This window comes from Lactuca sativa, chromosome 9, assembly GCF_002870075.4.
Source record: "Lactuca sativa cultivar Salinas chromosome 9, Lsat_Salinas_v11, whole genome shotgun sequence".
NCBI classification, from domain to species: Eukaryota; Viridiplantae; Streptophyta; class Magnoliopsida; order Asterales; family Asteraceae; genus Lactuca; species Lactuca sativa.
In genome coordinates this window covers 33,300,591-33,327,062 of record NC_056631.2, presented here as the reverse complement: position 1 = coordinate 33,327,062, position 26,472 = coordinate 33,300,591, and the positions used below count along the sequence as shown (strand labels likewise).

The 26,472-nt window shown below is 36.6% G+C and overlaps 1 protein-coding gene across 1 annotated transcript; it reads left to right on the top strand.

Annotated features, from left to right (window-relative positions):
- Positions 1 to 1,099: 1,099 nt before the first annotated feature.
- Positions 1,100 to 2,831, top strand: LOC111879394 (uncharacterized). The gene has a single exon (XM_023875838.3). The coding sequence runs from the start codon at positions 1,234 to 1,236 to the stop codon at positions 2,716 to 2,718; it is 1,485 nt and encodes a 494-aa protein (XP_023731606.1). The 5' UTR covers positions 1,100 to 1,233; the 3' UTR covers positions 2,719 to 2,831.
- Positions 2,832 to 26,472: the final 23,641 nt, after the last annotated feature.

Below are 26,472 nucleotides of genomic sequence, written 5' to 3'. Positions count from 1 at the left end.
AGTTGTGGATTAAATATTTTGCAGACTCTTATCGGATTACTAAGACGGGGACTGTACACACACATTAACAATTTTATGATTCGAGATTCCGCATTGTCTTCTTTATAACTCTGATTTTTGAATAATGGTTTATAAACAAATGGTTTGACATGATTGTAATTTTCTTAAAAAAATGAGTATTTATTCTATTTTAAAAATGAAAATTTTATTCTAAAGTTTAGTACGTTATAATTTATGTTAAATAGTCATGCTTGAAAATGTCATAAAAAAAACGGGAATTGTTAATTGAATAATTGTTATTAGGATAAAAAATTTTATTTTCGAATTTTTAATAGAACTTGATTTGTTATAGAAAAAAATGATAGATATCTTAGAAAGTGTCAGATATCAAAGAAGCATATTAGAAAATTAACATAAATCGTTATTATATATATATATATATATATATATATATATATATATATATATATATATATATATATATATATATATATATATATATATATATATATATATATATATATATATATATATATTTTCTGTGTTCAATACGAAGTTTTTAAAACCTTTAATTTTTTTTTCTAATTTTCTAGTTTAAAGAAAAATAATTAATAAAAACCATTATTCGTAAGTATAAACTTGATGTTTTTATTTTAAATAGAAAAAACTTATAATCCCAAACTATTTAAATGTAGTTTTTAATTCTTACATTTAATTTAAAAAATGCTTCTATACTAACAAAAATTATAATATAACTTTTAGCTGTAAGTTAATTTTGTAAACGTAATTAAAAATTATCATAAAATGCATTTTTTATTTAGTCATTCAACTTTTGCATTGATTAATCTTTTATATTTTATTTATTTATATTTAATTTAAGTAAATGTTATGTGTTGGTAAATTTATGTGTTTTTTAATAATTTTTTTTATCATAAATTGTATTCAAAATTAATGTTATTTACTTTAAAACGTTTTTATTTTATTTTATTTTATTTTATTTTATTTTAAAAAATGATTGACTATTTGTATTTTTACAACTTTAGACCACAAATAAATCAGACATTTTTGCCACGGGTATCACCCTGTTTTTGTCTACTCGTGCATTTAAGAGAGTGATAGAGAAAGGGAGACAGAAATAGACAAGTTAAACACAAACACATACATACACAGGGTGTTTGCAAAAGCAATCCCTTTCTAAGTTAACACCAACTCTTACAAATCCCACAATCTACAATGGGATTCACGGCCAAGCTCACCAAGAGAGCTAGTTTCGGCGGCAGCGGTCTTCCTCCTGCCGCTGGTGGTGCCGGTGAAGGTTGGGGAATGGGCTTCTTCTTGGTGTTCTTCCCTCAAGAACACCATGATCATCATCAACATCAGGATTTCAATTCTTCATCACCATTCAAATCTCCCACCATTAACGCCCTCCTCAAACGCACAAATTCCACTCATATCCTCGCCAAAGCTCAATCCACCATCTCCATCTGTGCTCTCCTCATCTTCCTCACTCTCCTCCTCTTCACCCTCTCCACTTTTGAACCCAATAACAACCTCATCAGATCCTCTCATCACTATCGCCGGCACCTCTCCCAAACCCACCCTTCAAAAAATCCTACCTCTGATTCACACGCTTTACAAAGACTAGGTACTCTCTATTCACGAGGTACCAGTCACATGAATGACCTCGTTCTCTGCCACGTTACGGAGTCTGTGACATTCACAGAACTCAAAACTTTCTTACGAGCATTTCACAGGTCTGGTTTACACACGAAATCAGACCTTCTCTTCATCTTCCCTTCAGTTACCACACCGGATTCTTCAGATAGTGTTATTCGAGAAGAAAATAAGTTGTTTCTGAAACTGATTCGTCGGTATAAAGCAGAATTGAATAATGGGAGCAACTTATCGGATTTTCCGGCGAGTTTCGACGTGACCCAGTTCGTGAAATCTGGGAAGAAGGATTCGGAAAAAGGAGAACCAATCTGGGGTCGGAAAATCAAGAGCAATTCTAATTTGAATTCCAGCAATGGTGGTGGGACTGAGTTGAATCGAATGAGTTATGGATCAGTGGTGGGTTTTGGTGTCGGTGAGCTCGACCCGGAAAACTCGTTATCCGGGTTTCTCGATCACGTCCCGATGAGTCTAAGAAGGTGGGCGTCGTACCCCATGATCCTAGGGCGCCTTCGTCGGAACTTCAAGCACGTGATGTTAGTTGACGTCAAGGAGGTTTTACTTCTCGGAGACCCACTCGTCCGAGTCAGGAACCGGACCCCCGAGTCAGTTTACTTGTCATCAACCCCAACTCCAACACCCACCAAACACAACCACAAAATCTCCGACAAAGCCCACGAGAAAACCATCAATCCGGCCGTCATAATGGGTGGAGCACGGGGCTTGCGGCGTTTCTCCGCCGCAATGCTGATGGAGATCGTCAGAGCAACAACACAGCAGCTGCACAACAAGAAGAAGACTCCTATTACCGAGTCATCGCTTCTGAGTCGACTCGCCACAAACGAGTTTCTACAGAAAACCATTCACCTGGTTGCCTCGGCCGAGTCAATACCGGAGGCGAGTTCACTCAGTGGAGTGTCAATAGCAAATAACACAGTCGTACGGCGTGGAAATAACAATATAGATATTGATGTTACGAATCATATTTGTTCGTATTCTATAGAGGCTTCGGTTTACAGCGAGTGTGGAAAGGTACAACCTTTTTAGCGTATAGTATTTATTTAGATTTTTATTTTTGTTTTTACAGAGTTCCACCAGAACCTATAGCATTTTTGTAATTAATTGTTTTTAATATAATAAAAATACGTAAAAGTTCCCCAGCTAACGGTGTGGTTTCAGTTGCAGTGAGTAAATTTGCTCCTTACGCTTTAATTGCTCATGGTCCAACTAATTCCTGTGCCTGTGCCTTTTGACTTCCAATCGAACCGATTTTAATTGCGCAATCTATCGTTTTGATCAGATTGTATCGATATTAACTTTTATTAAATAAAATGGCCTAATTTTTTAATGATTTAGTCAAAAAATAGCCAAAATTTTAGGGTTTATTTAGAAATAGCTTCGAGGCAATTAGCCCACTATATTTGAAGTTCAAAAAAAATTCAATCTAATTTTCACATTCACATTCGCAAGCTAGAAGTAGCTTCGGTTTTACAACCCTCTATTGCATGTCAATGCATCGAGGACTTGCCTCATCTATGGTTTCTTTGACTATTTTTTTTATAAACAATAACTTTTGGCTATTTTTTTGCTAAACCATTAAGAAATTAGGTTATTTTTGTTAATCTATCTTTATTAAATCAAATGTTAAAAATATATTATAAGTGTTGTAGGTATATGAATAGATTTATTAAGAAATAACCAAAATGAGTAAGAACAAATAATTATAGACAAATAAGGATGATGTAACGTGATATATGAATTATTGGATGAGGTTAAATAACTTCTTGATGGAATTGGAATGTTGTTGATACCAATCATTGGGGTCCATTTTGTATTTTAAATCTCTTAAGAATATTAAATTGTAGTTATAAGAAAATTGTTTCGATTATACATATTTAATTGTGATATTTAACTTTTAGTGAATCGAGTTAATTAAATATGCTATTATTATAGGTGGCTACTATAAATATATGTAAAAAATAGAAAATATGTGGTGTCTTCAATTTAAAAAGTTGATACTATATTATAATGTAAAAAGGTTATAAAGTTTAGTTAATCATGAAATGGAAAGAAAAATAACGTAGGGGTGGAGGCGTGCCGTTGACGGTGGCGGGATTGCTAATTTGCTATTGGTTAATCTCCTAAACTTGATTTAAATCATTATGGAAATACTAAAATACCCTCTTAAAGAAGCATCAACGAAAGTAATAAAACAAGTTGGTGTAAAAGGTGCTTTTGTAAAAGATATGACTTTTAAACAGAATCGAATTTTTAAACTGTACGTTTGTTAGATCATAGGTTGATTTATGGTATTATTAATAAAAAATTGACACATCATTATTTATTAACTTAATTTCTAATCAGATATATTATGAAACTAGTTGATTTAAAAAAAATTAAACATTAAAATGTAAACAAAAAATATTTTTTAATATATAATTTTAAAATAAAAAAAATACATATTCATTGCAATTTAATATCATATATATATATATATATATATATATATATATATATATATATATATATATATATATATATATATATATATAATACTTTATATATATAAATATATGATTTTAATTATGAAAATTGAAACAAACCAAAAATTGACAAGTAGATAATATTTATTTCAAAAATACCACAAAATGACAAGTGTCAAAAATAATGAGAGATTAACATGTAATAGTTTTACTTTTTATAAATTCAAGTAATTATTCTCGTATGTTTAAAATATTCTGTAAAACTCTTTTATAAAACTAATTGTTTTTTACACAAATCATAATCAATATCCTTTTATCAATACTGAAATGATATAAAACAAAAAATAAATACAATTATATCAAATCCTTATTTGCTATAAAGAAACATTGAAAATATTACATATATAATTGTTATAAATTTTATATTTTGTAAATGAAATATGATTAAATAGTTAACAGAAATAATTGATTAATTAATTAATTAATATTTAAAATTAAATATAACTAAAGGGTAAACTAAAAGATGTTAATTAGATATAGATATAAAATACTTAAAAGTATATTGACTGTTTGATATATATATATATATATATATATATATATATATATATATATATATATATATATATATATATATATATATATATATATATATATATATATATATATATATATATATATATATATATATATATATATATATATCAAGTAATGGATTAAAAGCAAATCTATTAATATGGAGTGTGGTTAACTAATAAATATCAAATAAATAATAATTAATCATTAAAAAAGGCACACCGAAGATGCTAATTATTTCATTTTTATTTTAAAGAATTTATAATTTATAGGGATAAGCCTTATACTAATTTGGAGTTAGAAGTTAGAACTCGTATTGTTTTTGTTATATTAGTGTTACACGTTTTAAAATTTAAACATTAAAATTTATTAAGCGACTGACCAAAGATTGTAATAAAAAGGTTATATGTTCATCATTGTCATCTACAAAAATCGTAGTTGCTTTTCCGTCAATAAACATGAAACAAAAAAAAATGTATGATTCATCCACCGTGATTGGATATCACATACTTTAGAGCTATTGAACGGGGAATAATATACACAATGTATCAAGTTGTCAAACATGTCATGTGTTCAATGCACACGTTTTAAAATCAAAACCGGTAAAGCATAGCAAGCATGTGTCAGTCAAAGAGAAGATGACAATCTTCTTGATGATGATATGTCAAGATCAACATTTTCTAGTGACGAGGTACATATTTTAACACTTGCATAAATAACACAATTTTCATGAAGTAGTGGATAAAATGAAGTTGCTTTTCTTGAAAGGTTATAGCATCAACAACTTTTAATCTTATTCGAGACATTATAATGAGATTATTAGAGGTTCCAACGGAGCTTTTAAGATAAATTGTAGTAAAATTAGAAGTGACATCTTTGTCATTTAATTGTTATGTCACCTTCTAAATAATATATTGCATAGGCTCCTGACACAAAAACTTCCCAGGGGGTCATCCATCCATGAATTGCTCTCGTTTGGGCACACTTAACTGCGGAGCTTTTATGGGATCTGCTGCCCTCACGGCTTTAAAACGTGTTGTGACAGGGAAAGTATCCACACCACCTATAAGGAAATGTTTCGTTCTCCTTCCAAGCCGATGTGGGATCAGGTGTAACCCACCTAACTTGTAATTCCCCAAATTAAAACCCAAATTTTCCGATTAAAACTTTAAGTATTTATTTAATTCACAATTGTAAGATCTTAAAACATTTATCAGAGTATCATTAAAGTTATCAAGTACACAAGTCCCCTATTAATGTGATGCAATCGAGCCATGCCCCTCCTTTAATATAAGAAAACCTGAAACATGTAAACTACAAATCGTAAGCACAAAACTTAGTGAGTTCCCCAAAATACCACACATAACACAACAAAAATAAACAACTATGGGTTATCAATAACATTGGGGACTATCAGCAGTCCCAGTGGGCTAATAGCACGCCCGGTGGGTTATCAGCAACCCTGGAGACTATTAACAGTCTCAGTCACATATAAACAACATAACACATTAATAACAACCCTTGGCAAAGTTTGTGGGAATTCTAAGACCCCACAAAGATGAAGTAATGAAGGATGTGAAGATTGTGTCTATCATGGGATCGTTGGCCCTGATTGCGAAGGGTAAAAAGGTAGCTGAAGAAGATTCGGAATCCAACCTCTCGGATTGTTATCTTACAAAAGAGGAATGCGCTCTGATGGTATCTAATCCCAAGAATTTTGCTAAAAAGAACATTGGACATTTCAAGAACAGGAACAGATTGGGAAACTACAGTTCGGACAAGCAAAAGGTTGAGAGCTTTAAGAACTCTCAAAAGGATGAAGAAAAACAAGAGAAGAAATTGTTGGGAGATTTTGGATATGATTGCAACTACTGACATGGCAAGAACCATTTTGCCAAAGAGTGTATGCTGAGAACAATGAGTGAAAATAAGGAAGAAGAGAAGGATGAAGGTTACTATCTTCAAAAGATAGAAGAGATAAGGAAGAAAAAGAGTGCTAATAATGAAAAACCTGCTTTGATTGTGCAGGAAGGTAATGATGAGTTTGGACGTGTTGAAGTCTGGTCAACAGATTATGAGGATGAAGAATTTCGGAAGCCCACACATGGTAGATGTTTTGTGGTTAAGTCTGGAGCCCTAGAGTACGAAGGAAGATGTCTGATGGTTTAGATGAGTTATGCAACTGATGGTGGTCAAATCTCTGAAAATTGTTTTGCTAGAAGACCTTTTTCGGAACAGGTGAGTGAATGTGAGAGGGTCATCAACAAGGTACACTCTATACTCCAGTCTCTTAATATTCATGTTACTCGTTACAAATTTGAATTAGATGTTTAAATTATACTGTTTCTAATTTTAGTGATAGTTTAAAGAGAACACGTTTGAGTAATGCTAACCTAAATGATCAAATCAATAGGATAACAAATAAAAGTGAAGAGAGAAGGATATGGATAGAGAAGTTGGAGTTAGAGCTAACTATGTCAAAGGATGATGTCATTTATATTAAGAGAGACAATTTAGCACTTTTGAAACAATGAAATGTTTTCTGTTTAGTTGCAAGGCGTTTATATTTCAATATCACTCAACTGCATCTTGATTGTGAAATAGGTAAAAATATACACAAAATGATTTTACCCTTTCTCGAATTGAAAGAGGATAAAATCGATGCAGAGTGATATAAGTGTGAATCCATCGTGTCATCTGATGATGTTTCTGAATCTTACAAAATTGGACTTGACAAAATAGAAGCATATATTCAGTCCAAAGAACATAAGAGTATGTTAAAACAGATGTTGGATGAAAATGATAAAGAACAGATTAAATCTAATACTGTGCAAAAATTTGACTCATTGTGCACAAAATTGAGTTCAAAAAATACTTTTAACGCTGAAAACGTTTCTGAATTTGACAAAAGTGACATGAGTGAGATTTCTGTAGAGGATGAGATTGATTGTTCGACATTTGTACAAAATGAGGCCGAACTAAAGAAAAAGTTGATTTCTGAAAATTCAATTGAATTTGTTTGTGTTGTTGAAAATAAAGGTTCAGAAGTTTTAAAAGCAAAAGCCATGGTATTTCCGAAAATACAAACCGTCCCGAATCAAGTTTTCGTAAAAACCGGACTGGACAAAAACGACACGTCAAAACTAACGTCCATTGTTAATAATGATAATGCTGATGGTTGTGATGAATTTTTCTGGTCTGGACCAATAGACAATTCAGACGAAACAAAAGGTCTTTTCGAAATGACCTCATGGAAAATGAATGGAAAATACGTTTCAGAACCTCTGGATCGTGTTGATCTTTGTTACTGGCACAAAGAATGTCCCTAGTGAAATGTCGTCTGAGCAAACTGCCACACCTGTTAGAAGGGAGAAACCTAGAACTAACATTCATAAGTCAGCTAAGGAACTTTTGTTAAGAAACGACAACTGAATGCTAGATATAGGAAGAACTTGCAAGAGAGAAAAGATGTCTGAAATACTCTTCTGAATATGAGGACTAAGTTGTTCCAGGTTAAGAAGGTACAACAATGAAGAATCTCCTTTCTTTATTTGACACAAAGGGGGAGATTGTTGGGTTATTTAATGTGTTGTGTCAAAATTGTTATGTACTTAATTAGTCTTTTGTTAACGGGTTGGGCATGTCCATCCGTCATTATGTTGCTAGGGTTAGACTATTTAATGTTCATGCATGTATCGTTATAGGGTTAATCAATTGTATTGCCCACTTAGCTTTTACAAAAAAATTCACGTTTAACTCTTCTAAAGCTTTGATAATATTAAGCATTCGACACATCTTTGATCATTGGTCATGTTATCTGATTCTCTTTACTATTTAGAATCTATCGATCTTAAGTTCATTGTTTCTACACTAAAATCCACAATTCATAAAAGAAGTCTAAAACACTACTTTCCCATTTTACCCTTTGACTGCAAAGGCCAACGCCTTATGGTGCCTGATCTTCGGGTCATGGACCCGAATTATGAAATGAACTGAAACAGGGTCTTACAACTGTCCCCGAGTTAAATTAGATTTCGTCCTTGAAGTTATTCCTTACTACCTCTTTTGGAGAACCAAACGATCCTGACTGAACTCCTTAAATCACGAAGATGACTAGGAAAGTCATCTCACTCCGATAACCATCCATCCTTACTACCTTCGAACCCAAAATAGCAGAAATCACAAGCCCTAACGAAGAATGAAGTTGATCTTTGCTCTCTGCCCACGAGTAGCCAACCGCTATGCCTGAAACTGAAAACCCTACTCGATGTCTGACTCCTAGGAGAGAAAAAAACTCCAACCCATTTCCATAATGACTCAACTTCATATCCCGAACTATACAAACCTATCCGTCTTGAATAAATTTATGGATACCCAAAACATATACTCCCCGACCACTTACCGGTACCAATAAATCCTCACTGAAAACAAAGTCAACTCCAGACTCAAAACTAAACATGTATAGGTGGTCCTGGTCTATCCACCAACATGACTCCATCAGTCATTCACTCCCAATGAAGGATAACTCGACCAACAAATGCTTGATGATCACCAAGTCCACTGAACCTTAGCCATGGCTACAACCGAACTGAGTTCTCACATCACATTGCCCGAAACTCACCCATGTAATGATCTAAATCATCCTAGAGAAAGTGATGAGCCAAGTCATAGACTTCTGTCACTGTTACCAACACTTACAAAATCTAGTGAATGCTACGCCTACTCTGCAGTCTTATAACACTTCCACAACCACATCATATCCTAGTGAAAGCTACGGCTTCTATGTAGTCTCACATCACTTCCACAACCACAAACAAACACGAACCTGGTGAATGTCACGACTGATCCGCGGTCTTACATGACATTCACAACCACACACTAACACAATGAATGTTATGGCTGCTCCACAGTCTTACATCACATTCGAAACCACACACAAACCTAAAACACTACGAGTCAAAACCCTACCTACCAGACTCTATCAGGTGTTTGGGTCATGCTTCAAACCCCAAAGCCTTCATCAGACAAGAACAAGCAGTGAGGTCCTAATGCAACCCTCGACCTGATCCTAACCATGAGTCCTTATCAAACTCTCTGATGCTCATCAATGACCCAAGAACACTATTTCTTGATTAACTCTGAACCCTCTCACAACTAGAACTGGATCTCTAGTCGAATGGCCTTCCCAGTTAATCCTTAACCAAACAATATCTTATGTACACCTCCCGATTAGCCGTGCAAGGCCCCACCGGCCAAACGGTAGTTTGCTCTACACTCACAATCCAGACATATCATGGATTCTTCCCAACCTCAAGGAACCCTGGCGCTCCCTCCAGATATACCGATCCAAAACTATAACATGGGCACAAATTCGAAAGTGACTCGCACTTGGAACTATTCCCGGCAGCCCCAAGTGACCATCCTTCACTTGTATTCACCTACAATCTGATAACTTCATAATCATTGGATTACCTAGCCATCCCACAATCTTCCTACCTCATCACCACCACATTGAGCTTACTGGACTAAGATCTCATGATCAAACGATATCGAGTGCTCACACCCCCAACCAGATGAAGCACTTTACTACTCTCGACTGATAACAAGGAACCCAAAAGACCCGTAATTGGAATAGATAGATAATCACTTCAATGTTCTTCCTACTACCAAAACAAACCCGAGTCTGCTAAATACCATAATTACACAACCCAAAAGTTCAGGGAAATATACCCAGAAACCATGATATACCATAACAGAACATGACAATTGATTGTCACGATAATTGACCTCCCATTATACAACTCAAAACCTTTGAATCGTCCCTACCCATTGATGATGAACAGAACAAACAACGATCGAAAATGCACTGACAAAAACCTAATAATCCGAAGTTTTCTAATGAACTAAACTCATGCAGGACTACATATACCCAACCCTGAAGTTGATTGAAAGATCAACCACTGCTTATCTTAGACTATAGGTAACAATATATCCCCTACTGAAGAATCCTTCAAAAACTGAAATTCAACCCGAGCGACCCAAACGACTCATGACCTAGACATCAGCAAACCCAAAAGAACCACTGACTACAACAAGGTCCCTGTCCAGCAACTTCCTGCTGCAAAAATGACTTGTGCATTCCTGAGCTCATACAACAAAGTTTAACTTGCTTCACACCCCATCTTAACCACATCTTGAACCAAATCCTCACATATTCCGGACCACAAATCCCTATAACCCATTCTTTTGAAACCACGAACTTAAATAGATCGATGATCTTTCATATTGCATGCCCAATTCTCCCCACTTGGGTTCGAACTATCACCAACTAACGTTTTTGACAAATCCCACTTAAACTAACTCAGCCAGATACATATCATCCCTGACTCTTGGAATGTATAACACAATGCAAGATAATCTCCCAGATAAAGAACCAACAACTTAAAGACATTAAGAATCTCAGATGGAGACCTTGAAAACTTTCCAGACCTAACCACCTCTATCATCAAGAATCCCATGCAAATGCACAAGAAATAACTCTAATAACCCATTCATATAATCGATTCTCTGTTTATGAAGAATTGGACTACCAAAAACTTCGCCTTTGATTCCTGACCTTCACTCTATCTTGAGACGCAATCATGCAACATGAGGCATCATCCTTATAGTCGATACACAACAAAAGTTGTTGTTCCTGATTCACTTTTCTTGATCATCTAGAACAACTTGCGAGCACATGCTCTAACTGAACTCAGGGAAAGCATACCCCTGGTCTTCATCTTGTACAATCTCCAATAAATAGAATCTCTTTTCACACATGAAAATTGGAAGAATAGAATCCAGCCGTTGGCCACTCAATCTCAAGACTACAATCGTTAAGCTGCTCATCCCAACCGCTCCCTCATTGAGTTCCACGACTCAAACTGACACTACATCAAGTAGGGTCCTCAAGATGTCGAAATCGAATACTCATCTAGGTATGCACCATTCAACCCCAGCTGACATGGCCACTAGGGCCCAAACAATCACCCGACCCATCTTCTTCAGGGACAACTATAATCGGAAATCTGATAAAAATGTTGCAACAGATTCATGGTGCCAAACCATGTTCCTACGCTCAATCATCTCCTTATAATGTTCGGGACTTTCCTTGATTCAATTTCGGATCTTGTGCTTCCAGTAGTATGGGCCCAATACTACCTTCCACACCTATACATACTTTCCAAAAGAATCATCCTGAATCCTCCAAGTCACCTTCTCAAACTGATACTCCAAGTACCTGATAAACAACGCAACTAACCCGCTGAAGCACATCCTAAGCTTTCCTAGGTTTCCGACCTCACCCTGCCATCAGCTGCGAAAGAACTCCCCATAATTTCAGTTAACCACCTCATGAATACATTCACATGCAACCAATCTTAGATAATCCTTCGAGTAAAAGACTCATCCCTATAATGGTTAGACTCAAACGAGAGTTGCACAATAGGGTTAAACCCATCACTCTGAGATTATTCAACCTTTATCACATGTGACTTAACATATTCACTTAATAGCTAACTCACATCACTTAAGAGTTCCATGATAGTTAGTTTTCTTTACTTCTTTTTATAGTTTATTTTAGCATATTTCATTCATAATTTAGATAATTTCCATGCATATTTTCCCTTTTGTTATTTTATGACTATTTCGGGTACTTTCGAATCTTGTGAGCATAATTGCAGGTTTTCGGGTCTAGCGGAGCGGGAGTGTTCGGGACGTATGGGAAGCGATGAGATTTGGTAGACAAAAATGATGTTAGGCTTGGTGATTGTGGAGATGATGCATGGAGCGAGCTTGATGGTTATTTGAAGGCTTGGAGAGAAATAAACTTTAAATTTGCAAGATGCGGGAGTTTATTCAAGCGTGCGTAGATTTTTAATCGGGAGAGTGCACAAGCTTTGGAGGATTTGGAGAGGTCAAATTGGGCTTAAAATGAAGAAAAACTTGAAGAAAATGGGCTAGGAGGTGATTGGATTCGATCTGGGCTAAGTGGGCTAAGCTATGTAGGCCCAAAACCTCAAAGATGTTACATCCAGGGACCACCCGCGCAACCCACCCGCGCAACAGCATGCGGGTCGCGCAACCTCCTGCAGGGGCAGTTTCGAAAATTCTTCTTTTGAGCTATTTGAGGAAGGTTGGTGCCCATCTTTTGGAGACTCTTGGACATCCGATTTTTGGAGATTCTCTCTGGAGTTTTGAAGACTTTGGAAGGCCATAAACACTTGAAGAACATCATATTTTTACCTCTTGATTCTTGCTTAATGTTTGGTACAATTTTCTCTAACTTTGTTTCTTTGAGTTTAGCCATGCTTGGCTAAACTAATCTTGGTTGACTTTTGGTTAATCCTTTGAACTTTTGTTGAATGTTGAAGAATCCATGAACATGTTCTTGAATCTTTATGGGAATGTTTTGTGTTTTAATATCTTATCATTACTTGTATGTTTTAGTTCATGAGTTTAAATGTGTTTGTGGTGATTAGTTGGCTAATTTCTTGATTAAGTAAAAGATCCTCAAATTAGCAAGCAACAAATGATTTTTGTGTTGTTTTTGCTTCACACAATCATAAAAACATTTCCTCCAACATGGTGGTGAAAGCATTTGACCCCTCTTGGATTTGGTGACTTTTTGGCTCTTAATGCTAGTTGACTTTCACTAATTACATGCTACTTGGAATTAGTGACTTTGACTAAGGAAATTGTTATGAGCTTCTCTATCCATTTCAACAATTAAGAAAAGTCTAGGTAATCTCAAGCTCCTTGGATTACTATAGCCAAATTAAGGATTTAAATCAAAGTATTGCACCATTGGATTCTAATGATACGTTCATCAAAAGTCAAAGTGAGGAAACTTTAAGTCAACCATCTCTCCCTTATTGATTTTACACCAAACTCTTATTTTTGTTGCACTTGTCTATTTAAATCATAGTTAATTCTAGTTTGTTTCAAGTATTTCAAAACACCAAAACCCCCCATTTTATTTTTATTGTCATTTTACAAGTATTTTTACAAAGAGATTTTTCATAGAGTTATAAATTGAACCAATCTCTGTGGATTCGATCCCTTTACCACTACACACTATTTTAGTGTGTAATATTTAGGGTTATTATTTGTGTTGGCCTCGACAACCACCAAATTTTTGGCGCCGTTGCCGGGGATTGGTTTTGATTTAATCAGTTTGTTTCTCTATGCCTACATCTCATTGTGCAGGTACTCTAATTTAAAACCCCAAAATTAAAAAAAAAAGTATGATTTGGAAATGAACACTCCTTGCACCGAAGACCAACTTTCTAAGCTAGCTCAGTTAGTTATGATGATTGAAAGTGACCAGAGTGTGCAGTTCACACCTCTTCTTTGTGATTTTTGTGCCCAAAATGGACAACATTCCGACACGTGCTCATATTTACAAGGAGAATGGGAAGAAGTGCAAGATAAAGGAAGCTACTACCGGTCAAACCAATGGAGTTATGATTAGCCTCAACATGATCAATGGTGGGACAACAACCAAGTTTGGGGAAATAACCATTACCAAAACCCATACCAAACATGGGGAAATAACCAATACCAACCAACTCCACTGTTCCAAGAACCCTATCCTTACCCTCCTCAACAAACTGAAACGCCAAGCATGTCCTTAGAGGACATTGTGAAAAGCATTGCCACTTCTACCCAAATTTTCCAGGAAACAACTCAAGCTAGCCTCAAAAGCTTAGAGCAACAAATAACACAAATTTCTCAATCATTGAGTATAGTGGAATCTCAACACAAATTACCATCTGAAGAGAGCCCATGTCATAACGCATGTTGCATTCCTTTGAAAGATGAGAAAACTTTTGATGCCCCAAGAGTGTTATATGAAGAAGAGGAAGAAGAAGTAGAAGTGGAAGAAGTTGTTAAAGAGGAAGAAGAAATTAAGAATGTTGTCAATGAATCTGTAAAGGAAGTAATAGGGGTTAAAGAAAGAGAGGTTGAGTCACCCACTACCATTGAGAAACTAACCCCAGTGGTAGACCAACCACAAGAGCCACAAACGATAAATTTGTCGGACTCTTCAAAGGTTACCTATCCCGAGAAAGAAGACGCCCAACCGGTCACCTACTCAACCACCATGTCAAAGAGGGAAGAGTTGGTCACCTTATGGAACAAGTACGAGAGAGAATATGGTTGGATGATTTCTATTATCAAAGGTCTAAGTCCGGTATGGTTCTCCCGTAAAAAGAAAGTCAAATACAAGAAAAGAGTCCCAATGGAGGTGTGGAAATTAAAAAATGTAGACACGGGGCAAATTTGCAAGGTTAATGGACATCGATTGAAGCCATTAAATGAAGGTTTTGATTCAAATGTCCAAGATGTCGTCCATTTGGACGCCCCAAAGTGTTAAAGTGAAGTTTGGAGGCGTCTCGCCAAAGACGTTAAAGAAGGGCATTTTTGGAAAGCATTGTGTTTTCGTGTTTTTAATTTGAACAAAATGAGTTTTGAAGATGTTTTTGGGATTCAAAAGAGTTGTTTTTTGAAGAAATCAAGAGTTTCTAGGTGTTTGGGGCTATCCGAAGCAAGAACGGGTGAAAAACGAAGAAAAATGAAGCGAAAATGAAGATCAGCATCAGCGGGTTGCGCGACCCGCGTGCTGTTGCGCGGGTGGGTTGCGCGGCCAGGTGTGATGAAGCGACATTGGCCCAAGACTTAACTACAAGTTCTGCGCGACCCGCGCACTGTGCTGGGCAATTTGGGCTATTTTTGGCTATTATTGGACCAACTGTTGACCAAAGGTTTTAATGAGTTGACCTTTTGACTTTGCTTGACCAACATTGACCGAAATTGACCCTTTTTGACCCATAGATTAAAATTTTCAGCTTCCCTTCTTCCTCATTTAATCATCTTGACCTCCCACTCCATTCCTCTCATATAACCTTCCAGCACCCACCTCACTGGAAAATTCAAGATTGTCGGAGTTCTACTGGTCGTAATTTCACGAAACCACCGCCACAAACATCTCCCGTCATCCAATCCTCCGATTTAGGTCATTTTTGCCCTTACCTTAAGCATTGAGGACAATGCTTGTTCTTAAGCTTGGGGTGGGGCATTTCATTTTCCTTTTATATTTTTTTTCATGCATTTTTAATTAGGTTGCATAACATTTTAGATTTAAGCTAATTTTCATTCATTTTTTTAAAATCCAAAAAAATTTTATTTTTTCTTTTTCACCTTTTATATTTTTGCATAACATTTAGCTTAGGCTAATACATTCATGCATTTTTGTTGTCTGTTTATTCTCACCCCTGGATGCTATGGAATAGGTTCACAGTTATTGTATCATTATTGGTCCAGGATCTTGTTGTTATCTCACCCATCGAACCAGGACCATTAGCTGCAGTTTGGGATCTCATACTTGGGATCAGATGCTGGTAGCTTAAAGGGGTAAGTGATCATGGACCGGTAGTTTTCATGAAGAATTATGCATACAATACTAATGACTGTAGGATATACTATAGCAATGGATGTCTTAGCCTTGCGGTCACTACCGCCGAGAGGATCACACTTGATCATGTTTGAACCGTTAGGATGAAGCACTAGTGCTTGTCCCCGAGTAGAATCCATATCCGGTCTCTTTACATCACCATATCTTTTTGCGATTTTCTTAGGATTTTGGAGAAGTCTTTTAGTCCGCATGTGGACATTTTCATTATTTTTGAAAAAAAAATTCACAAATTTGAAGAGGAGCTTACATTATATCTTTATGCTCCACACAGGGTCATTTTCTCGCTGAGACCATTCAGATTATATTACTACCCTTTCGGTTCCACTTACACACTTTAGGAACCAAATTTTGAGTCAAAGGGTTTTCTTGTTAAAAATTCCGATTGTTAGTATATTACCTTCAAGTATGTGTTATCATATTGATACCTCCAAAAAGAAAAAAATACAAAAACAAAAAAATAATAGAAAAAAAAAACAAAAAAATAAAATAAAAATCCAGGCGACGATTATCTTAGATGGGCGACCGGTTCAATTATTGAACAAATTTTCCAATATTTTGGTCACCCAACGTTTGATATTCATTTATTTAGGTATGTTTTATTGTATATAGATCGAGTTGTTTTCGCAAATTGGTGATGTTAGGGAGACTGTCGAGTCAGATACTACGGGAGGTTTGGGCCAACACCAAGTGATCCGATTCCTACGACGGTGCCCGAGCGATTAAACCTAGTTACACATGAGAGAAACCGGCAAACGTGAGATCAGAGTGTACATTTAAAGAAGAGCTCCACCCGAGCCCATCCAGCTGCTTTCTCCCTACTACAGATATTCTTCATTGTATGCATGTTCCATTGAGGCTGCGACTGCTCATCCCTCCTTACTCACCTAAAGGAGTTGTCCTGGCTATGGTTTATGGTACCATTGTCATCGGATGAAAAATTCGTGAGGTAATAGCAAGATCAATTCTGACCATGTTGACTAATGGTGATCAGGTTCTGCGGCTCTATCCATTCTTTTTATTTTCTCTAGGATAGTTCATCCCAAGTTCATTTTAGTCTTGTCTTACTTGAGGACAAGTAAGGTTTAAGCTTGGGGTGATTTGATAGTTAGTTTTGTTTACTTCTTTTTATAGTTTATTTTAGCATATTTCATTCATAATTTAGATAATTTCCATGCATATTTTCCCTTTTGTTATTTTATGACTATTTCGGGTACTTTCGAATCTTGTGAGCATAATTGCAGGTTTTCGGGTCTAGCGGAGCGGGAGTGTTCGGGACGTATGGGAAGCGATGAGATTTGGTAGACAAAAATGATGTTAGGCTTGGTGATTGTGGAGATGATGCATGGAGCGAGCTTGATGGTTATTTGAAGGCTTGGAGAGAAATAAACTTTAAATTTGCAAGATGCGGGAGTTTATTCAAGCGTGCGTAGATTTTTAATCGGGAGAGTGCACAAGCTTTGGAGGATTTGGAGAGGTCAAATTGGGCTTAAAATGAAGAAAAACTTGAAGAAAATGGGCTAGGAGGTGATTGGATTCGATCTGGGCTAAGTGGGCTAAGCTATGTAGGCCCAAAACCTCAAAGATGTTACATCCAGGGACCACCCGCGCAACCCACCCGCGCAACAGCACGCGGGTCGCGGAACCTCCTGCAGGGGCAGTTTCAGAAATTCTTCTTTTGAGCTATTTGAGGAAGGTTGGTGCCCATCTTTTGGAGACTCTTGGACATCCGATTTTTGGAGATTCTCTCTGGAGTTTTGAAGACTTTGGAAGGCCATAAACACTTGAAGAACATCATATTTTTACCTCTTGATTCTTGCTTAATGTTTGGTATAATTTTCTCTAACTTTGTTTCTTTGAGTTTAGCCATGCTTGGCTAAACTAATCTTGGTTGACTTTTGGTTAATCCTTTGAACTTTTGTTGAATGTTGAAGAATCCATGAACATGTTCTTGAATCTTTATGGGAATGTTTTGTGTTTTAATATCTTATCATTACTTGTATGTTTTAGTTCATGAGTTTAAATGTGTTTGTGGTGATTAGTTGGCTAATTTCTTGATTAAGTAAAAGATCCTCAAATTAGCAAGCAACAAATGATTTTTGTGTTGTTTTTGCTTCACACAATCATAAAAACATTTCCTCCAACATGGTGGTGAAAGCATTTGACCCCTCTTGGATTTGGTGACTTTTTGGCTCTTAATGCTAGTTGACTTTCACTAATTACATGCTACTTGGAATTAGTGACTTTGACTAAGGAAATTGTTATGAGCTTCTCTATCCATTTCAACAATTAAGAAAAGTCTAGGTAATCTCAAGCTCCTTGGATTACTATAGCCAAATTAAGGATTTAAATCAAAGTATTGCACCATTGGATTCTAATGATATGTTCATCAAAAGTCAAAGTGAGGAAACTTTAAGTCAACCATCTCTCCCTTATTGATTTTACACCAAACTCTTATTTTTGTTTCATTTGTCTATTTAAATCATAGTTAATTCTAGTTTGTTTCAAGTATTTCAAAACACCAAAACCCCCCATTTTATTTTTATTGTCATTTTACAAGTATTTTTACAAAGAGATTTTTCATAGAGTTATAAATTGAACCAATCTCTGTGGATTCGATCCCTTTACCACTATACACTATTTTAGTGTGTAATATTTAGGGTTATTATTTGTGTTGTCCTCGACAATCACCATTCCACAAAGCAAAAAAGCAAGCAGCATTCGTGCAGTAACAGTCCAATCCATAGAATAACCAAAGAACATTCAAACTCACATACTGTAACTCATGCTAGGAACTTCCACTCTCGCTGTTGGTTGCCTTATGCTTGAGAATTATACACAATACATGATCAAATAAAATTACCCTAGGACCACAACCAAATGAGGAACAAGAAATAAGGCCAAATCAATCATTCGAGGGCTATATGATCCTAATCGTATACAATTTTCTAAAGCATAAACAAATCAATTACTGATACCAAAAGATATTCCTAAATTAGCATAGCATCCAATGCTTCCTAGGCTACAAGGCATCACATATCTGACCAATCTATCATGAAGTTCCTGAAAGTATCCCTAGACTTATCCTAGCATGCAAACATTCATATCATATATCATGTCATCATGTATGGGTATTCTAGGAATCACTTAGTTGAGCTCGGTCGAGTGCACGCATCACACCCCCTTTGTTTTTATAAAATCCATTTAGAAATTTATTCCCTTTTTTCAAAATCTTTTTAGAAACTCTTTTTCTTTCAAAAGATTATCAATTCTTTGGTTTGAGTTCAGAAATACCTGAGAGTGTGACTGAATCACTCAAACCAAGGCTCTAATACCAACTTGTAACACTCCAAATAACAACCCAAATTTTTTGATTAAAACTTTAAGTATTTATTTAATTCACAACTGTAAGATCTTAAAACATTTATCTGAGTACCATTAAAAGTTATCAAGTACACAAGCCCCCCATTGATGCGATGCAATCGAGCCGTGCCCCTCCTTTAGTATAAGAAAACCCGAAACATAAGAACCACAAATCGTAAGCACAAAGCTTAGTGAGTTCCCCAAAATACTACACACATCACAACAACAATAAACAACTATGGGTTATCAGCATCCCCGAGGACTATCAACTGTCCCAGTGGGTTAACAGCACGACCAATGGGTTATCAGCAACCTTGGAAACTATCAGCAGTCTCAATCACATATAAACAACATAATACAATAATAACAGCTAGACCCAACTGATTATCACAAATACAACTATTCTACCACACATGCTCATACAAACATGCGAGAGTCATAAAGACAGCTAGGATCATACATACATAGTTTAGTGAGCCAGCATTGGTGCCATCAACTCACGAGCACCGGGAGAAGACTCACATGAATTGAAGAACCTTGAAACACTACAAAACGATCCCTTTTTTGCACTGCATACACCCGCAAATCCACTTACACCTTAATCAGATAAAATCTTATTTAATAGCCCAAAACCCTCAAGTTTGACCCAAGGTCAAACTTGGTCAAAAAGTCAATGGTCAACAGAAGTCAAAGTCAAGAAGTCAAACTTCAGGTTGAGTATGCCTAACATACTTAGCTCGTCCGCATGGCATACTCACCATCCAAGGACAGGACTCCTCACGAGTACCCGTAATTAGGGTGAGCATGGTGCGGTGTGGTGCGGTTTTTGGCTAAAACCGAACCAAAAACCGCAACTTCGGTTTTTTTAATTTTAGAAACCGCACCGTTCGGTTTTATGCGGTTCGGTTTTTGCGGTTTTTTGCGGTTCGGTTTATTTTTGCGGTTTTTTGTCAATTTTTTATTTGGTTTTTGTTTTGCCTTTTTACTAAAACTCAGTAACTCAACGAGTTACTTTGACTCGGATGAGGAGTGTTAATCATTTCTTCAGAAACTTTGTGTAGAGATGAGGAGCGTCAGATTGACTCTCTAATATGAAATGTGAAAATGATAAAGGTTTTATCACAAAGGCGATCGAGGATACTTTTATAAGGTTGGCAAAGCTAAAGCCCAAATGAGATCTCGGGGATGAACGGATATCACCACCTCTTGGTTTGAAATCAAATGACATAACCACCCATCCAACATACTTCTAATGCTTGAATATAATACGAATTAAATATAATATTTGTTTCACATGTACATGTGATAATATTAATTAATGTATTCATAAAAATGATACTATCATCACTAGTATTCTTCATATTTAAATGTTAAAAAATGTAATAAACATTATTTGTTCTTATAAATATCACTATACGTATGTTTAAAAATATACAATCATCCTCTGATAAAATAGATATTTATATTTATAGAAATTTTAATTGTCATGAGTTCTTCGTTCTAACAAATATTTATATATATATATATATATATATATATATATATATATATATATATATATATATATATATATATATATATATTCGGTGCGGTTCGGTTTTTTGCGGTTTTTGCAAGACTATAAACCGCACCGCACCGAATATTTTCGGTTTTTGCAAAACTAAAAACCGCACCATCGGTTTTCATTTCGGTTTCGGTTTTCGGTGTAACAACGTAAATTTTCAAAACAAAATTTTCATTTTCAAAACAATCATTTTTCACAAAATAACACCAAAATATTGTTTCAAATGTATTTATCATAACGACATCTTCCCAGAATCCAAAACATAAACTCCTCAAGTGTGTACGGATCATGTCGGCGCCTTCCCGCGCTCATCACTGGTACCTGAAATACATCGCACAACAACTGTAAGCATAAATGCTTAGTGAGTTCCCCAAATATACCGCATACAACACATACGCCACTCAAGGCTATAATAGGACCCTCCGATCGATATGTATCAGGGGGACCCTCCAGTCCCGTAGCTCGTTGGACCCTTTGGTCCGGTCATAGCTCGTTGGGCCCTCCGGCCCGGTCTGTATCGTTGGACCCTTCGGTCCGGTCTATAACAACATACATATAACACATAGCACATAATCTCATACATAACACGTAAGACCCTCTGGTCTACACAATATACCACTCTAGATAAGTATAGTGAGAAGACTCACCTCGATGTCTCGGTAAATATCTGTCTCGGAATAAATGTGATCTAGCCTCCGCCTAATCACACAAAGCAATACACTCATAAATACAACTGCGCTCAACCCTAAAAGTCAACAAGGTCAACGGTCAACTTTGACCGGACTCGGAGAGTGCACTAGGGCGACTCGGCGAGTCTATACGTGTCCACTGAATCTATTGGATCCTCTCTTGACACGCCGGGTACTTCCCTGACTCGACGAGTTCCACCTGGCATGAATCGCGGGGCCACCACGACTCAACTCGCCGAGTCTCAAGAACACCTCGGCGAGTTCCGGCTTGACTCAGTTCCCCCGACTCACCCTGACTCACTGAGTCATTCCCTCAACTCGACAAGACCACTCACTGAGTGATTACGGGCAAACTTCATACTAATCGCCGAGTCTGTTCTTCAGACTCGGCGAGTTCATGCCATGCATAATCTCAAACCCACTTCTGAGGTCAGATCTGTTCCATACAATCATAGATCTGGCCTCCCCAAGCATGATAATCACGTAAAGTCCAAACCTTGATGCTCAAAAAACATCTGTTTGCTCCTATATGATGTTTTAGCCCCATATCTCATAACCCTTGGTCAAAACTCCCATGAATCCTCATAAAGCTTAAGGAATAAAGCTTCTCTGGACATCTATGGATCCCATTTCAAGCCTCATCACAAATAGGGACGAAATGGACATCAAATCTAACCAACAAAGGGGTCAAGAAACCCTAAACCCCCATGTTCATCATAACAACAGAAAAGGGAGCCAAAATATTACCTCCAAAGTGATGCTCTGAGCTCCAAATTCGAAGGATGTCCACTTCCCTTGCCTCCTTTAGCTAAAATCTCCTTTGCCTTGCCAAAAAATGCTTCAAAGGTTAACAATGGCCTCCTCTCTCTCTCCCAAAACGCTCAAGATCTCTTTAGGGTTTCTCTCTGGGGTTAGTGGCCGCAAATGACGGCCATAAGCCCCTGTAAATAGGTCTCAAACCCTAGAAATTAGGGTTTCATTAAACAGCGTGGACTCGCCGAGTCCAGACGCGAACCCGCGTGCAAAACCGCGATCCTACTCGGCGAGTTTAGACTCCAACTCGCCGAGTCTCCTCACATCACCCAAAAATAAAAGAATAAAAATAATACCTGGGAATCCGGGTGTAACATTCGGTTTCAGTTTATGCGGGTTTTTTGGTTTGCAGTTCGGTTTTTGCTCACCCCTACCCGTAATGTACCGAAAGGTACGCCGTACGTACTCGGCCAAAACGCATTTTTCCATTTAGTGCTTAATATCTTAACCCTTTCATCCAACACTTAGATCTACTCCCACAACATCATTCTAAGTCATAAAGTTTCCACTTTTATGACTTTCCATTTCTAGAAAAGGTCCAAAAGCCAAAACCTTAACTTATTAATCCATTAAGACATCATGATAATTTCATGGAAAGAATAAAAAGGATCAAGATCATATTTATTGGATCCTAATAGCTCCATAATGGATAAAGTTTCCAACTTTATCCATTAGAATGTTCCAAATCACCAAGATCTAGACTTTAAGTATTAAAGGGACCAAAATTGCATCTTTTTCAACTTAATCCATTAAGTCCACGTTTCCGACCTTTAGATCTGAATCACAATGATGTTTAGATGGATAAGGTTTCCAACTTTATCCATAACAAGGTCACAAACTTTCAATATCTAAACTTTATGCACTAAAATGACCAAAAACTCATAACATCCAAAACTAGTTAGATCTAACAAATGCATCAACAAGATTAAAACTTTATAACTCTAGAAGATAGATCAAGGTGAACAAGGTCCAGATCTATAAGCTCCAATGCAACCAAAACTTCTATAAGAAGTTCCTTCTTCTCCATGGTGCACCATAAATACTCCAAAGTACTCAAAGACACTTTCTTTTAGCTCACAAGGCTCAACTAGGGTTAGGGTTTCATGGAAGGGTTGTTGGAGAGGTAGAGGCTAAGAATGGAGTGGGTTTGGGGGAGTTAAGGAGCTTAAATAGGGCTCAAACCACGAAAATAGGGTTTGGGCACTGATCGCGTATGCCCAATGTACTTAGGGTGCCCCAGTACACCCAACGTACACCCCTCTATATGCCCAACGTACTCAACTTAACCCAAAACCGGTCATAACTTCTTCGTTCTAACTCTGATTTCGACGTTATTTATCTCCACAGAAAGGTATTGAGGGTACCTAAAACCATATCTAATTACTTTTGAATTAAAACACATCTAACTAAAATCCATAATTCATAAAAGAATTCTGAAACACTACTTTTGCATTTTACCCTTTGACTGCAAAGCACAATCCGAACTCTGGGATCACACAATCTACATTACCCACATCCAAATGGGTCTAAAACTCTTGTTACCAAAGCCCGAAGCCTTATGATGCCTAATCTTTAGGTCACGGCCCGAAACAAGGTGTTACACACAACGTTACTAAGGCACTATTATTTGAGTTTGTTTTGTCCGTTTCCATTATTACCAGCGTTATGGTGATGATTAGGATAGTAGTTTTGGTTCAGACCTGAGTGGTCATGAAAATCAGGTCCGAATAAAATAAATTTGCGTAAGTTAGTTGATTAGTTCAGAGAGCCATGTCATGTGTAGTAACGGACTTTAGTCGGGAGTTGGAAGAAGGAAATGATCGGCAAATGTATTGTAGCCTTCTTTAGGCTGGAGCGGACAATAGCTAGAGATGCTGCCTACTATGATTTGTAGGTCATTCTTTATTGACCGGAGGAGGAAAGATCAAGTTGTTAACACAATATGGAAGGTGTCTTCCGTGTTAATGTTTTTTGTAGAAACAATAATTTAGTTCGTTATGCATCCATTGCGTCATGCAATGGGAGGTCATTAGAATATGGCATTCGATCTGTTACTATAGCCAAACTAAAGAACTTTTCGTGGGTTGAGTTTACGATCCAATTTAGAAAGGAGCAGTAGTATCTAATAAAATTCAAGTTTGTGACTCGAGGGTTAGGACTGAAGGTCCATCGGTAGATGAAAGAACAAGTGCATGTTCAAGCACCACTATTAGCAGATAGGCTCAAACCTATTGATTTTTGTCCATGAAGCTAAGGGAGATATAGTCATTATAGCTAGTACATGACACGCATGCAAGTGTCTTTTGTGCGTTTTTACCCAAATGCTTCAAGAGGTTATCAGAAGGATCATTAAAAGAAGATCAATTGGAGCACGACAAGGTTAATCGTCTCAAAAAAAGAGGGAAGAATAATATTGATTTTAGAAACCGTCATTGTTGCTAATATTTCCATTATGTTAGTAAAATCATATTATACCATTTTGCATATATGTGTATTAGTGTATAATTGTGTGCTTGTCGTTATCTTGATCAAATTGTAGTCGTGTTATGTGAAAATATCACTCGTTGTAGATACAAGCAGTGATACTATATTGGGGATGTTAAATTCATTAATATGATGTGACAACCGATTTTTAGCCATTTTCATTTTAGCCTTGGCCTATTTTAAGTTTGCATTATTGGTCCCTTGTTAAAAGAAACACAATTCAGCATGTACATTAGGCGTATGTGAGGTACGTGCACCATACTTGTGAGTGACTTTGAAACATGGAAGCCATGCTAGTACGTTGGGCGTACATGTTGTATGTGGGGCGTACTAACTCAGGGCATAAACCCTAAATTTTAGGTTTTACCCCTCTTTAAATACATTAACTCACCCTTGGACCTTCCATAATCAGCCTCCACTGCATTTTGCCATAATATCAAACCCTAGCCTTGAGTGTGAAGATATTGGAGCTTTGTTGGTGGTTTTGGGCATCGTTGTTATGGAAGAAGGTCCTTGAAGAAGGTGGTGTTGCATGCAAGAGTGAAGATCTAAAAACTCCTTCATCTTGTGCTTCTTTTGAAGGTATAAAGTCCATACCTTACTAATGTTCTTCGTATATCTCTTTATATGGGTTTTTATGAACCTTTTGTCCCAAATCTTGGACCATTGCAAGTATGAGGTACTCCAGAGCATTGTAGCTATCCTTTCATGTGTTTTAAGCCATCTAGATTCATAAAAATGGTTGCTTGATGGTCCTTTTCCAACCATGAAAGATTTTTGTACTGTTGAGTGTAGTTTAAGTTAAGGTTTTGAGGATTAAGCTCATTTTAGCCATGCAAAGGCTTAATGTGATGGAATTTATAGGTTAAGATGTTCTATGGAGGTCAGATCTATGCTTGGGTAGCATGCCTTAATGATTAAGACCTTATGGAGTGATTTTTTTTGAAACAGATGACGTACGCCCAATGTACTTTTAGCTACGCCCAATGTAGCCAAGGCTGACCCCGATATAGCTGGTTCTTCGAGTACGTGGCGCGTAGGGAGAGTACACCCAAAGTACGTGCTGGGCAGTTGACGTTTTGCTGACTTTGAGTTTTGGTCAACATTTTAGGGTTTTAGACCATGGGAGGGTCAAAATGGCCTATTGCAATTAAGGAATATATTTGTGGGAATTATACATGTAAGTTGGGTTATATACCTTAATTATTAATTAAGGTTTATTATTTTGTTATTTGGTGGAGTCTAGTTCCGACAGTTCAGGTGTGGGATTTATCTGTATTAGTGTCAGGTGAGTCTCCTCACTTATTCTTACATGTG

Coding starts and splice junctions, on each gene's coding strand:
- LOC111879394 (XM_023875838.3), top strand. CDS start 1,234: ATGGGATTCACGGCCAAGCTCACCAAGAGAGCTAGTTTCGGCGGCAGC.